At 40.8% G+C, this 15,886-nt stretch overlaps 1 protein-coding gene across 1 annotated transcript in view; it reads left to right on the top strand.

Moving 5' to 3' along the window:
* The window catches only part of SHROOM4 (shroom family member 4), a 253,160-nt gene that overhangs the window by 109,136 nt on the left and 128,138 nt on the right, over window positions 1-15,886 (top strand). Inside the window, exon 2 of the mRNA XM_052663021.1 lies at window positions 8,745-8,896. Coding sequence (XP_052518981.1) covers window positions 8,745-8,896 — 152 coding nt within the window. The remainder of the gene's footprint in view (window positions 1-8,744; window positions 8,897-15,886) is intronic.

Below are 15,886 nucleotides of genomic sequence, written 5' to 3'. Positions count from 1 at the left end.
AGAGTATTTTTTTTAATTACAAAAGGGTGCTGAATTTTGTCAGAAGCTTTTTCTGTTTGTATTGAAATGATCATATAGTTTTTATTTTTCAATTTGTTGATGTAGTGTATCACATTGATTGATCTGTATCACATTGATTGATCTGATTGTATCACATTGATTGATATTGAAAATTCCTTGTATCTGGATAAATTCCAGTTGATTATGGTGATTGATATATTTAATATATTATTGGATTCAGATTGCTAGTATTTTGTTGAGGATTTTTGTGTCTATGTTCATCAGTGATATTGCCTGTAATTTTATTTTTTTTGTGTGGTATCTTTGGTTTTAATATCAGGGTGAATGAGTTTGAAAGTTTTCCTTCCTCTGCAATTTTTTGGAACATTTTCAGAAGGATAGGTGTTAACTCTTCTCTGAATGTTTCAAAGAATTCACTTGTGAAGTCATCAGGTCCAGGACTTTTCGTTTGTCAGGAGTTTATAATCACAGTTTCAGTTTCAATGCTTGTGATTATTCTGTTCATATTTTCTAATTCTTCCTGGTTCATTCTTGGGAGATGGTACCTTTCTAAGAATTTGTCCATTTCTTCCAGGTTGTTGCCATTTTATTGGCATACACTTTCTTATAGCATATGGCATATGCCTTTCTTATTTCTCCCAGGTTGTTGCCATTTTATTGGCATGCACTTTCTTATAGCATATTGGCATATGCCATTTTATTGGCATACACTTTCTTATAGCAGTTTCTTATGATCCTTTGTATTTCTGTGGGATCAGTTGTAACTTCTCCTTTTTCATTTCTAATGTTATTGATTTGAGCCCTCTCCCTTATTTTTTATTGATGAGTGTGGCTAAAGGTTTGTTAATTTTGTTTATCTTTTCAAAGAACAAGCTTTTAGTTTCTTTGATATTTACAATTATTTTCTTTGTCTTTATTTCATTTATTTCTACTCTGATTTTTATGATTTCTTTCTACTAACTTTAGGTTTTGTTTGTTCATCTTCCTCTAGTTTTTTAGGTGTAGGGTTAGGTTGTTTACTTGAGATTTTTCTTGTTTCCTGAGGTAAGATCGTATTGCTACAAACTTCCCTCTTAGAACTGCTTTTGCTGCATCCTATAGATTTTGAACTATTGTGCTTTCATTTTCATTTTTCTCTGCTGCTGCTGCTAAGTCACTTCATTCGTGTCCGACTCTGTGCGACCTCATAGACGGCAGCCCACCAGGCTCCCCCGTCCCTGGGATTCTCCAGGGAAGAACACTGGAGTGGGTTGCCATTTCCTTCTCCAATGCATGAAAGTGAAAAGTGAAAGTGAAGTCGCTCAGTCGTGTCCGACTCTTAGCAACCCCATGGACCACAGCCTACCAGGCTCCTCCATCCATGGGATTTTCCAAGCAAGAGTACTAGATATTGTTTTATTTCCTCTATGATTTCTTCAGTGATCCATTTGTTGTTTAGTAACATATTGTTTAACTGCCACATGTTTGTATTTTTTTTATAGTTTTATTTCTTGTAGTTTATTTCTGGTCTCATTGCATTGTGATCAGAAAAGATGCTTTATGTGCTTTCAATGTTCTTAAGTTTACCAAGGTTCACCTTTTGGCCCAGCATGTGGCCAATCCTGGAGAATGTTCCAGGTACACTTGAGAAGAATGTGTAGTCTGCTGCTTTTGGATGGAATGCTCTATAAATATTAACTCCACCCAGTTTAATGTGTCAGTTAAGGCTTGTGTTTCCTTATTAATTTTCTATCTGTATGATCTGTCCATTGATGAAAGTGGGGTGTTAAAGTTCCCCACTGTTATTGTGTTACTTTCAATTTCTCCGTTTATGGTTGTTTGGTTCAGTTCAGTTCAGTTGCTCAGTCGTGTCCAACTCTTTGTGACCCCATGAATTGCAGCACGCCAGGCCTCCCTGTCCATCACCAACTCCCGGAGTTTACTCAGACTCATGGCCATCGAGTCAGTGATGCCATCCAGCCATCTCATCCTCTGTTACCTTATATATTGAGGTGCTCCATGTAGGTGCATATATATTTGTAACTGTTCTGTCTTCATCTTGGATTGAATCCTTGATTATTATGTAGTGTCCTTCTGTATCTCTTATAACAGTCTTTGTTTTAAAGTCCATTTTGTCTGATAGGAGTATTGCTACTCCAGCTTTTTTTTAATTTCCATTTGCCTGAAATACCTTCTCCCATCCCCTTACTTTCAGTCTGTAAGTGTCCCCAGATCTGAGGTGGGTATATAGTAGATAGCATATATTCAAGTCTAGTTTTTGTATACACTCAGCCAGTCTATGTTGTTTGGTTGGTGCATTTAATCCACTTAGATTGAAGGCAATTATTGATACATATAATCATATTGCTGTTGTTATTGTTTAGTCTCTAAGTCATGTCCGACTCTTTTGCAACCCCATGGACTAAGCCCACCAGGCTCCTCTGCCAATGATCCTATTACTATTTTCTTAATTGTTTTGAATTTATTTCTCTGTTGCTCTTTTCATTTTCTTGTGTTTCCTGCCTAGAGAAGTTGATGTAAAGCAGGTTTGGTGGTGCTGTATTCTCTTAACTTTTGCTTGTCTGGAAAACCTTTGATTTCTCCATGAAACCTGAACAAGACTCTTGTTGGGTAGAGTATTCATGGTTGTGGGTACTTCCTTTTCAGAACTATAAATATATCATGCCATTCCCTTCTGGCTTATAGAGTTTCTGTTGGTAAATCAACTGATAACTTTATGGGAGTTCCCTTGTATGTTATTTGTCATTTCTTCCTGGTTACTTTTAATATTTTATCTTTCTCTTTAATTTTTGTCAGTTCGATTACTATGTCTTGGTGTATTCTTCCTTGGGTTTATCCTACCTGGGCCTCTCTGACTATTTCCTTTCCCATGTTATGGAAATTTTCAACTATTAGCTCTTCAAATATTTTCTCAAGTCCCTTCTCTCTCTCTTCTCCTTCTGGGACCCCTGTAATATGAATGTTGGTGTGTTTAATGTTGTTCCAGACTTCTCTTAGGCTGTCTTCATTTCTTTTCATTATTTTTTCTGTATTCTGTTTTGTGGCAGTAATTTCTACCATTCTGTCTTCCAGGTCACTTACCTGTTTTTCTGCCTCAGTTATTCTATTGATTCCTTCTACTGTATTGTTCATCTCTGTTTGCTTGTTCTGTGGTTCTTCTAGGTTTTTGGTAAACATTTCTTGCATCTTTTCCATTCTTTTTCCAAGTTCCTACATCATCTTCACCATCATTATTCTGAATTCTTTTTCTAGAAGTTTGCCTATTTCCACTTCATCTAATTGTTTTTTCTGGGGTTTTATCTTGTTCCTTCATCTGCGATATAATCCTCTGCCTTTTCATTTTGATTAACTTTCTGTAATCGTGGTTTTCTGGAGGCTGCAGGATTGTAGTTGTTCTTGCTTCTTCTGATTGCCCTCTTATAGATGAGGCTATTTAAGAGGCTTGTGCAAGCTTCCTGATGGGGGGAGTGGTGGTAGGAAAAACTGAGTCTTGCTCTGGTGGGCAGGGCTGTGCTCAGTATTACTTTAATCCAGTTGTCTGCTGATGAGTGGGACTGCATGCTCTCCCTGTCAGTGGTTTGACCTGAGGTGACCCAATCCTAGGGTCTACAGGCTCTATGTTAGGGCTAATGGCGACCCCAAGAGGGCTCATGTCAAAGGGCACCTCCCAGAACTGCTGTTGGCAGTGCCCCTGTCCCTGCAGCAAACCACCACTGACCCATGCCTCACAAGAGACACTCCAATACCAGCAGGTGTGTCTGGTTCAGTCTATTATGAGGTCACTCTTCCTTACCCGTCAGTCCTGATACACACAAGATTTTGTTTATGCCCTCCAAGAGTGGAGCCTCTGTTTCCCCTAGTCTTGTGGAGGTCCTGCAATTGAATCTTGCTGGCCTTCAAAGTCAGATCCCCTGGCAGTTTCTACTCCCTTTGCCAGATCCTCAGGTTTGAAACCCTGATATGGGGCTCAGAATCTTCATGATAGTGGTAGAACTTCTTTGGTATTACTGTTCTCCAGTTTGTGGGTTGCCTACCCTACAGATATAGGATTTTATTTTATTATTATTATGCCCCTCCTACTGTCTCATTGTGTCTTCTCCTTTGTCTTTGGGCATGGGGTATCTTTTTTGGTCGGTTCCAGCATCCTTCTGTCACTGGTTGTTAACAGCTAGTTGCAATCTCAGTGTTCTCACAGGAGGAGGTGAGCACATGTCCTTCTATTCCACCATCTCGAACCAATCATCATTGACTTTAATACTGCTCTTACACTATGGTAATAAGGATTCAGTACCTGCTGGTTATTGTTACTGATGATATTTCTCCTGCTGACACATTTTTTCCACAAGATAAATCTGGTTTAACTTTTCTTTCTTTCACTTTCTCATATTTCCTCGTTTAGTCAAAAGACTTAAGCAAGTATCTGCCATGTGTGTGTGCTTAGTCATTCAGTCATGTCCAATACTTTGCAACCCCGTGGACTGTAGCCCACCAGGGTCCTCTGTCCATGGAGTTTCCAGGCAAGAATACTAGAGTGGGTTGCCATTTCCTACTCCAGGGGAACTTCCTGATTTAGGGATGGAACCCACATCTCCTGCATTGGCAGGCAGATTCTTTACCACCACCTGGGAAGCCCAAGTATCTGCTAATATCTTTTGTTTAGTATAAAAGCTACTAGAAAGCCAGTAAATACTGTTAAGTCCATTTTCTTTGTCTTTACTCTCAAGAAGGCAATTTGTCACTTTGTTGACAGATATTAGAGCATATCATGCTTCATGGATTCATAAAAATTTTCCAGTTCACCAGCTCATTAGCACAAAATGGGGCTTCAGGAATCTATTTCTCTCAGTGTCCCAGCTGTGCTTTTACAAATGTTCCAACCTTGATGGACTACTCTGAAACAATGGATAAAGACCACAGGGAAATGAGAGATGGATGTTGATTAGTCAGTTTCATAGGAGTGAAACATGAGTGAAGGCAAAACACAGTAGGATTATCTGTGTCAGCAGAATGATAATGCATGACTTTGCTAACTGTACACAGGTCACTGAATGTCAGAGATCCACAGGTCCTCAGAGGTCATCTAGTCAGACCCCCCACTTTTTAACCAATAAGGGTAGAAGAGGCCAAAGGAGGGGAAAGGGGCTTGTCCAAGGTCAGCTGGGCTTCCCTAGTGGCTCAGTGGTAGAGAATCCACCTGCCAGTGCAAGAGATGCGGGAGACACAGGTTCAATCCCCGGGTCAGGGAGATGGCTTGGAGGAGGAAACAGCAACCTCACTTCAGAATTCTTGTCTGGGAGATCCTATGGACAGAGGAGCCTAGTGGGCTACAGTCCATAGAGTTGCAAAGAGTCAGCCACAACTGAGTGAACACACACACACACACACACACACACACACACACACATATACACATACACATACACAAGGTCTATCATCCCTTCCCAACTTTCCAAACACCAGCTGGCTTTTGGCCATTTGACTATGCAATCAATTTTCAATTATTTGAGCCACTCACTGCTAGCCCAATGTTCACTTAAATATTCCAAAGAGACACATAAGTTAACCATTGTTTACACTGGGCTTTGTAAAGATGTGTGTTTATTACTGACATTCCAATGTGTCTGGGTACAATCTGAGAATTCACCACACTTCAAATGAAAGAGGAAAGAAACCTTGAAGGGCTGATTCAAGAAGAGCTGGAAAATTGACCAGCCATACTGAATGGATAGCATCAAATGATGCTGTATAGCCCCTCAAGCAGAACATGTTATTCCAAACATGTTTGTTGATTCACACCTCTCCTGCACCCCAGCCAGTTATAAGTTGCACTGTAGGAAGGGAAAAACAATATCTTTTATAGAAGAATATACATATTGTTTTTTCTCCCTTTCTTCTTCTTTCCCTTCTCTTTCCTTTTCATTCCTTTTCCTTGCTAGAAAAAATGAACAGCCACTTTATCTTTTATATAAACAAATATGTGGTTGAGCCATTGACCTGGAGAACTGGCTGTCAGGATGCCAAACAATAAATGGAAAACATTCTGGATCTCATGAATATAGAGGTGGAGGAAGGAAGAGGAAGACCAGTGAGCAATACTTTTTATGAGAATCCAAAAGTCAGGAGGAGTAAGAAGGAATCTGTTGTATAGCTCAGTGAATTCCCTGGGTCTAGGAAACAGCTAGTTTGGCGTATAGTCCAAGGGCTCTTCAACCAAATGGAGTTTCATCTCCTGATCTGGCCCTGTCTGTACTTTGGGATTGTGCTAAGGGCCCATAATTTTCTGGTTTGTTGTCTGCAAATCCTCACACTTGGGCTAAAATGGAATTATTATTATTCATGTTCTGAAGGTGATGCTGCTGATGACTGAGAAAGGGCATGGAACAGAAAAAGTGGCATGAACAATTGGCTTGAGGCTACTTTCCAGGAAAGAGTCACTGCAAGGATTCAGATGGTGGCAGCCAGAGTGGCAGTAGGGAATGAAAAATGCCTGAGCTTTTGATGCAACCATCATTAAGCATTTTGGTTTAAGAGGTACCCCCCTTTCATTTTCTCATCTAGAATAAACAAATCTTGTTGATGTAACAAAGTGCTTAATAAACCCGAGGTGGTACTTAATACATATTGAAGGAAAGACTTGCTATGGTTAATGGTAATATGGATAATTGAGTTATATGAATTTAAAAATAGGTAAATTAAGACTAATGTACATCAACAGGAAAAATCTATTAGTATTCATTAGTTAGACTCCTGTTTATGGTTCTTTGTTAGCCTAAGGAAGCCCTTTCCGATAACTAATGCCTGTTGAAAATCCTGCCTGATACTTTCCATGGATGCCAAAGGAATGAGTCATTCACATAGAACTTCTGACATTCAAGTATAGAATTTTGCTTCTTTCTCTCTTTTGGCAGCAGTGACTGTGAAGTAATAATGATGATGACAATGGAAATAAGAGATCCTAATTAATTTGTTGAGAGTTGTTCCCCATTTACCAATATTGGCTTGTTTTGTCTTGAGTGGTGGCCCAGGTACTAGAACAAAGGTATATATATATAGTCAATGTCACTTGGCTAACCTATGATTTGTCAAACAAAGGTTAATTAAAAAAAAAATGTTGGGTTAGCAGCAATAAATTTAATAACAGTCTGTGATTTAAGTCAGAACTTCAGTTTATTTGATGGGATTTTTAAAATCCTGAATTAACATTTTTCTCTGAGCTCAGGAGGTCTCATCTGCCAAACTGCACATGAGCTGGCCAACCAAAAGCTCATCAATATTCTAACTTACACAGTATGAGGATAGGTTGGAGCAATGCTGTAAAAGACTGAAAGAAAGATTGGAACAAGAGTAGAAGTAAATGTAAAAATACCTGCAGCAAAAACCAGTCCTTAGTTGTCCAGTTTAGAACCTGACTTTCCCTAAGAATTATATAGTTTAATCATCTTCAACTTTTTTTTTTTCTTTTGGCCCCCGAGAGAAACAAACAAACATCTCTTCTTGATTCCATTTGTAGGTTGGACCTTTTTTCACCTGCCCATCTCCATGGACGTATGAACTTTAGATGGTAATCCACCCCTGAATCTGGGAGCTATGTGTGCCTCATTCATTTCTGTATCTTTAGCAGTTAGCATGTTGTCCCTTGCATACAAAAACTTTACCAAAATTTAACCAAAAACTTTAGAATTGATTAAAGGATGGATGAGATGACTCCTATCACCATGGATGGAATTAATGTTCCCATAGGTAGAACTCACCTCTGTGATAGAAAAAAAAATGTTATATACAAAAGTAGATGTAAATAAGGATCCTTAGGGGACATTCTGCTTTGCTTTCGCCTACTCCAGTGGCTGTTAGTTCTTCCTTTGGTTTCAATGCCCACCTCCCAGCCTCACTACATTCCTGCCAAGATTGCCCTTGACCAATGGAAATTCTGTAGGCTGTGGTGGAACAGTTAATACCTATATTCCCATTTTTCCCAGTGCCCACTGTGTGACAGACACTGGAAGCACTGTGCTAGGTGCTTGTGGAAGAGGTATTGATAAATGACCTTTGTATATTTTGCGATTCCATTCATAGAAGGTTGATCTGGAAGCCACCTTCAAAGTCTTCAGAGTCAACCCCCTTGCTGCAATAATCAGAGCTCACATTCATTGAGAACTTACTGCCCCCAGACATTTCATATACTAATGGCTCTGTGAGGTAGGGACGCTTATTTTCTGTATTTCGCATTTGGGGCCATTGAGACATGGAAATGTTAGGTAACTTCCTTGGGGTCACACAGCTAGGAAATACTAGAGCCAAGACTCATGCTCAAGTTTGTCAGACTTTAGAGCCTACTCAGAGAAAAAAACTTGCCAAAAGTCATTTTGAGCCTAGTTCTTCTGCCCCTAATTTGTTTTCACAGATTGCTATTCTATGCTCACACACTGAGGTTTCTTAAAATATCATTTTGTTATTTAGAAGCACTTGTGTCCCCAAATGGACTGTGGATTCCTCCAGGGCAGATATTGCATTATATCTGTGGTGCCTTCTCCCTTGAGGGCATGCCCAGGCTTTGCTTTCAGTAAATAATGGCCTGTGACCAGCTTCTTAGCTGTCCTTTCGAGCATCTTGGTGTCATCCCCCAGGACTTCTTTTGGCTCAGAGGTTGGCAGGAGCCAGGAAGTAAAATTTCGGGGAAGGAGTCACCTCACCACCTGCTTTCTGTTTTGTTCTCTACAATACAGATTGAAGATGGCGGCAAGGCAGCCTTGTCCCAGAAGATGAGGACTGGTGATGAGCTGGTGAATATCAATGGCACTCCATTGTACGGCTCCCGCCAAGAGGCTCTCATCCTCATCAAAGGCTCCTTCCGTACCCTCAAGCTGATTGTCAGGAGGTAAGGTACAGGGAGATTGGCTGTAAGGTACAGCGGTCACTGAAACTGATTGGTTGGTAATAAAGCCTCAATAGAGGTATGTCTATCAATATCAAGGAAAGAGGTGTTTCACATGAACAGAATTTTGCAGACAACTGAAGCAGAATGGCATAAGAGAAAGGGCCTTTGGTTCAAATCCTAGCACTGTCACATGCTACCCATGTTATCTTGGATAAATTTATTTTACCTCTATAGGACTTAAGAATCCTTATTTGCCTTTGAGAGAACTAAATGACTCATTACACACCAAGGGCCTGCCTAACCTACTGTTTTTCCATCTACTCCTTCACACGAGGCTGCCGCTGCTGAAACATATATTTAAAGAGACCCTAGTCCCAGCATGGTAGGCCCTTTGGAGGCTGTGGCAAACTCTAAGATAAGAAGTCTGCCCTTGAGGAGTGTGCAGTCTAACAGGGTAGAAAAGACACACATATAACAAATTAATTAGCAATACATTTTTAAAGAAAGCCACAAAGGAGATTCCACAGGGTGAGAGTGATTGTCAAATGAATTGTTGACCGAAATTGCTGTTAAGAGTTCAAGAGAAAGAAAAGGCACTTCAGAAGAGATGATTAGAGTAAGATTTCATTGAGAAGGTGGAATCTTAGCTAAAAGATGGGTAGAATTTGATAAGAAACCATCAGGAGAGGAAAAGCTTTCCAGGTAAGTAGAGTGGCATAAGGAGGAGGAAAGTAAGGACAGTCAGTCATTCTATTGTTGTCAAAGCATCTGCCTATTGGTGAGGTTTCCATTGGTCTCCCTTTCATTTTGCTGCTGTATATTTGTTTTGTATTATTGGAGTTCATACTTCTCCCCTTCTGTTAGTTTCCTTTGTCTTATACATGTCCCCAAGCTTTTCCATCTTAATTATTTTTATTAGAAAAAAATTTTAAGTGTGTTCCTGCAGTCATACTTCCCCTTCTGGCTTCTGCCCCATCTTCTTTTAATTCATATCCAGTCTCTTAATTCATATCCAGAAGGAGAGTCTATACTCACTGTTTCCTCTTACTTACCATTTAGCTTTCCACCCACTGCAGTCTGAATTTGACCCCCAGAAGTCCACTGAAACTTCTCTCTTTCTTTCTCTATATATACACACACATGCACACACACACATACATGTATGTATGTATGTATATATATATGAAACCTCCTAGTTGTCAAAGTCAATGGGTTATTTCCAGTCTTCATTGTATATGACTTACATATGGAATGTGATATTGTTGCTCTGGATTATGCCCTTCTTTGTAAAACTTTTCTTTCTTGCTTTCAAGATATTCTATTGCTTTCCTTTTTCTACCTCTCTGTTCATTTTCTAAATGAGGTTCCTCTACCACCTGCTCTTCCTCTGCCCATCCCTTTTAAATGCCAGTGTTTCCCCTAGTTCTACCCTTTCTATTTTCATTAATATACCATGGAAAAGTCTCACCTGATCCCCAAGTTTCAACTATCATATCTATATGTTGATAACCATGTCTCTTATGCCCCAGACCCTTGTGGCCAACTTCCTACTGGACATTTATACTTAGATTTCTCAGAAGCATTTCACACAAAACATGCTCAAAACCTAATACATCATCATCTTCTCACAAGCTCCTGATCTCAGTGACTGGGACCACCATACACTTAGTAAACCAAGCCATTTTTGATTTCCTCCATTTTTTCTCCTGCTCTATGTCCAAATGATCTCAGTTAGTAAGGATGAAAATATATAGGATCCCACTGATTTATTATATTATTAAAACCTGCTGGTCCTTAAGATTAAGCCATGCCTGCCCGTGTACCTGGTGGCACTAGTGGTAAAAACCTGCTGGCCAGTGCAGGAGACATAAGAGATGCAGGTTCAATCCCTGGGTCGGGATGATCCCTTGCAAGAGAGCATGGCAACCCACTCCAATGTTCTTGCCTGGAATTTCATGGACAGAGGAACCTGATGGGCTACAGTCCATGAGGTCACAAAGAGCGACAAAAGTTGCTGAAGCAGCTTAGCATATATGCATGTCCATGTACCTAGGTAAGAAATGTAAAATAATGTCTTATACAGTAGACACACTGTCACCGACTGTCTTGGAGAGGTCATGATTTAGGTTTTAAATAAGGCTTCTTGAAGGAGCAGCTTGGTGATTTTGAAAGTTTTTTTTTAATTTATTTTTAATTAGAGTATAATTGCTTTACAATATTGTGTTGGTTTCTGCCATACAACAACATGAATCAGCTATAAGTACACATATGTTCCCTCCCTCTTGAACCTCCCCCACCCCCACCCCATCCCAGCCCTCTAGTTTGCTACAGAGCATCAGGTTTGAGCTGCATGCATCATACAGCAAATTCCTGCTGATTATCTATTTGACTTATGGTAATGTATATCTTTCAATGCTACTCTCTCAGTTAGTCCCATCCTCTGCTTCCCCCTCTGTGTCATTTTGGAGTCAGACAGACACATGTATGCTGTTTCCTAGTTCTGTCATATGGGAAATAATAGTTCCTATGTAATAGCATTATTGTGATGATTAAATGAAGCAATTTATGTAAAATGCCTTTATCATAATGGGTTCTCTGAACTTCAGTCCCACTCCTTTCCCTAGGGTATAAAGGAAGCATAATTGGAGTAACCAACCACCATTATGAAATAAGGAAAGCAACAAACTTTATTGTGCTTTGCAAACTAACCTTCAGAGACAAGATTTGCTGGGAAACTCTTAGGAATAAAAAGATCTGACAGGAAATAAAGACCTTTGTGAAATACTGGTTATACAGAGATATCAACACTTAGAAGGAGTATAGACATGATCTATCTGCAGCAGTGGCTTCTGATCCAGTCATAAGAATGAGAGTTTTCAGGTGTGTCAATCACTTATCCTCCATTGATGAGTTTTATGTCCTCATTCCACCTGCTGTGGTGACATCTGCCACTGCTAGTCACTTAGGAGTGGCTAAAATTATGGCCTTGGAAATGGTGGGACCTTGGAGAAGGAAATGGCATTCCACTCCAGGACTGTTGCCTGGAAAATCCCATGGACAGAGGAGCCTGGTAGGCTACAGCCCATGGGGTCGCAAAGAGTCGGACACGACTTAGCCACTTTACTTACTTCACTTTGGTTTTCAAGGTGTGGCAGGTCCTATGGCTCCCTAAGCCTACATTTTCTATCCTTTGAGCCTCCTCCTTTCAACCCCTGTTGGAAGAAGCAGTCAGTAACATAATTTATTAGGTGATGCTGCCCTCTTGTGGAAAACTTCACTTTCACCTATGTACTACCGTGGGGATGGTATAGGACATTTATTCCTTCTTTTCCTTAGTCGAAGTTATTCTTCTAATTTATGAAAGAGCTCTTGGCACATAAATGAAATATCTCCTTGAAATTTAATATTTAGCCTAGTATTTTATACTAAGGTGGAAAGTCTTTGTTTGAGTAAATCAATCAACTGACAAAGATTCAGCACTGAGCTTTAGGTCCAGACGTGAGTTTGGGGGATGAATATAAAGGAGGAACTTTAGTAAGTGGCTTATTCTGAAAAGCCAGCCCAGCTCTTCCTCCTATATTGCATTTTAGATAATGGTTAACTAAGTCAGAAATCTAGGTGTTGCCCTCAGTGCTCCTCTCTTGCCTCAACCCACTTCAATTCAAGTTATACCAAGTCTTGAGTATTCTACTTGCTGGAAGCCTCTCTGTAGCTCTTAACTTAATCCAGTTGTTCATTATTTATTATCTGTGCTGGCTTAGTCACTCAGTCATGTCTGACTCTTTGCGACCCCATGGACTGTAGCCTGCCAGGCTCCTCTGTCCATGGGGATTCTCCAGGCAAGAATACTGGAGGGGGTTGTGATGCCCTTCTCCAGGGGATCTTCCCAACCCAGGGATTGGACCCAGGTCTCCTGCATTGCAGGCAGATTCTTTACCACCTGAGCCACGAGGGAAGCCCAAGGATACTGGAGTGGGTAGCCTATCCTTTCTGCAGGGGACCTTCCTGCCCCAGGAATTGAACCAAGGTCTCCTGCATTGTGGGCAGATTCTTTACCAGCTGAGCTACCACCGAAGTCCCATTTCTTATCTGGACCATTGTAATAGTCTTCTCACTGGATTCTCATCCTTTAGTCTTACCTTCTTCCAATCATTCCATTCTCCAAATAGACATCTAATCATGTCACTTATATATTTAAGGAAAAAACAAGACCAATAACTATATAATCATAATTGTCCCAAGAGATTTCATTTTACATTGATAGAAAATACAAGCTATGTTAAGGATTTGTATTCATGAACCATTTTTTTGGAAAAAAAACAAAGAAGTACCTAAATATGTGAAGAAAATAACCTGCAAAACAAGAAGAAAAATTATAAAAATGTCTACATGGGAGACTTTAACATAATTTAGCTATAACAGATAAAGTAGACCTAAATATATTTCAAGAACTTTAAAACCATAATTCACAAGGCCAAATTAATGTCAAAAATTATATTTTATGGACAGTGTTTTCAAATATTCTGATAACATTTAAAAATGATCATATGATATGCCACAAAGAAAACCTTTGCAAATTCTCACAAGTAGAAATCACACTTTCTCTGTTCTGTGATGATACTGTAAAACTTTTATAAACTTGAAAACAGATTTAAACAGAAGTCTTGGAGGTGGTCCTGAGATGGCAGAGGAATAGGACGGGGAGACCACTTTCTCCCCCACAAATTCATCAAAAGAACATTTGAACGCTGAGCAAATTCCACAAAACAACTTCTGAATGCTGGCAGAGGTCATCAGGCACCCAGAAAGGCAGCCCATTCTCTTTGAAAGGAGGTAGGACTAAATATAAAAGACAAAAAGAGAGGCAAAAGAGTTAGGGATGGAGACCCATCTCGGGAAGGGAAGAGGAGAAGTTTCCAAACACCAGGAAACCCTCTCACCGGCGAGTCTGTGGGGAGTTTTGGAATCTCAGAGGGTAATATAACTGTGAGGAAAAAATAAAGAAATAAATAAAACCCACAGATTACGTGCCTAATGGCAACTACCAGCAGAGAAGTAGCCCAGACGCTTGAGTCTACCACCAGCAAGCGGGGGCTGGACAGGGAGGTGCAGGCTGCATTGCTTAGGGTAAAGATGGGGCCTGAATACCCTGAGGGCAATCTGAGGGAGCTAACGTGAGATAGCAACCCAAACTCTGGGACAGTCAGAGAGAGGGGAAAAAAAGAGAGAGAGAGAGAGAGAGAGAACTATCCCAGGAAAAGCCCTAACCTAAGGCACTGCCGGCCAGCTCTCAGAACAAAGGACTGAGCGAATACCAGAGGAGAGCTAGCTGGCTGTGGACCAGCCCATCCCCCGCCAGAGGCAGGGAGGCATCGGGGGCGGGGGCAGCCAGAGCTGGAAAGGGGCAATCTCGGCCCCAGAGACGGCATCCTCTACCAAACTGCGATCAGGCTCCCAGTTACTAACCAAGACCTGGGATTCTGGATGGTTGATATCTGCTGGGAGGGTCACAGCCAGAGATCAGCTCCCCAGAAGAGACACATGGCACACCTAAGAAGGTGCACCTGCTGTGCACCCAGAAAACTGAGCAGCTGGGACAGGGGAGGTGATAAGATGCACCCCCCAACCTGGAGGAGAGTGCGCTTGCCAAGCACCTGGTCGCTTGAGCTGCTTGGACCTGGGAAGGGCACAAAACCCAGGCCCAATCGAGTCTTCACCTTTGTGGAGTACCCGAGAACCTGAACCTGAGCGGCTTAGACCTGGGAAGTGCCCGCATCCCAGGGCCCACCTCAGAAAGATCCCCTGCAGAGCAACCTGGAGACTGAGCAGTGTAGTCTGGGAAAGCACATACGCAGTGAGTCGGGCAAACCCAGTGCAGCCAAGACACTGTGAGCACTCCCCACACATGCCAGTGATATTTGTTTCCAGTGTTCCTCCCTCCTCACAGCACAACTGAACAAGTGAGCCTAAATAAGTGACCACCTTCGCCCCCGTGTGTCAGGGTAGAAATTAGACACTGAAGAGACCTGCAAACAAAAGAAGCCAAAATAAACAGAGGGAACCACTTTGGAAGGGACAAGAGCAACAGATTAATACCCTGTAGTTAGTTAGCACCGAATACATTGGAAGGGGCCTATAGATCTTGAGAAGTATACGATGGAACGAGGAACTATCTGAAACTGAACTGACCCCATACTGCCCTCAACAGCTCTACAGAAATTCCTAGATATATTTTTACTATTATAATTTTTTAATTAAAAAAATTTTTTTACTTTTAAGTCCTCTATTAATCCTTTAATTTTCATTTTTATAACCTACTATTCCCTTGCAAAAAAACCCTATTTTTAAAGCAAACTTCATATATAGTTTTAATAATTTTAGTGATTTTGCTTTGTTTTTCTAATAGTGTATCTTTGAAGCTAACCTCTATGCTAGATTTTTAACCTTTGCATTTTGGTATTTGCAATTTGGATTTTGTACCTTTAAGAATTCAATCTTCAGTACCCATTTCTACTTATGAGTGTCATTACTGGATTGATTACTCTCTCCTCCTTTTGACTCTCCTTTTCTCGCCCAGGTCACCTCTATCTCCTCCTTCCCCCTTCTCTTCTCTACCCAACAATGTGAATCTCTTTGTGTGTTCTGGGCTGTGGAGAATACTTAGGGAACAGATTACTGGCTAGATCTGTCTCTCTCCTTTTGATTCCTACTTTTCTCCACCTGGTCACCTGTATCTCCTTCCTCCCTCTTCTCTTCCCTATGTAACTCCATAAACATCTCTCAGGGTTCCAGAATGTGAAGAGCACATAGGGAATTGATTACTGCCTAGATTGTTCTCCCCCTCTTTTGATTCCCTCTTTTTTCCTCCTGGTCACTGCTATCACCCTCCTCCCTCTTCTCTTCTCCATGTAACTCTTTATACCTCTCTGGATGTCCCTCACTGTGGAGACCCTTTTCACCATTAACCTAGATGTTTTATCATCAGTGCTG

Source organism: Budorcas taxicolor, chromosome X (genome assembly GCF_023091745.1).
Source record: "Budorcas taxicolor isolate Tak-1 chromosome X, Takin1.1, whole genome shotgun sequence".
Classification (NCBI taxonomy): Eukaryota; Metazoa; Chordata; class Mammalia; order Artiodactyla; family Bovidae; genus Budorcas; species Budorcas taxicolor.
This window is presented reverse-complemented; position numbering and strand designations above follow the sequence as displayed.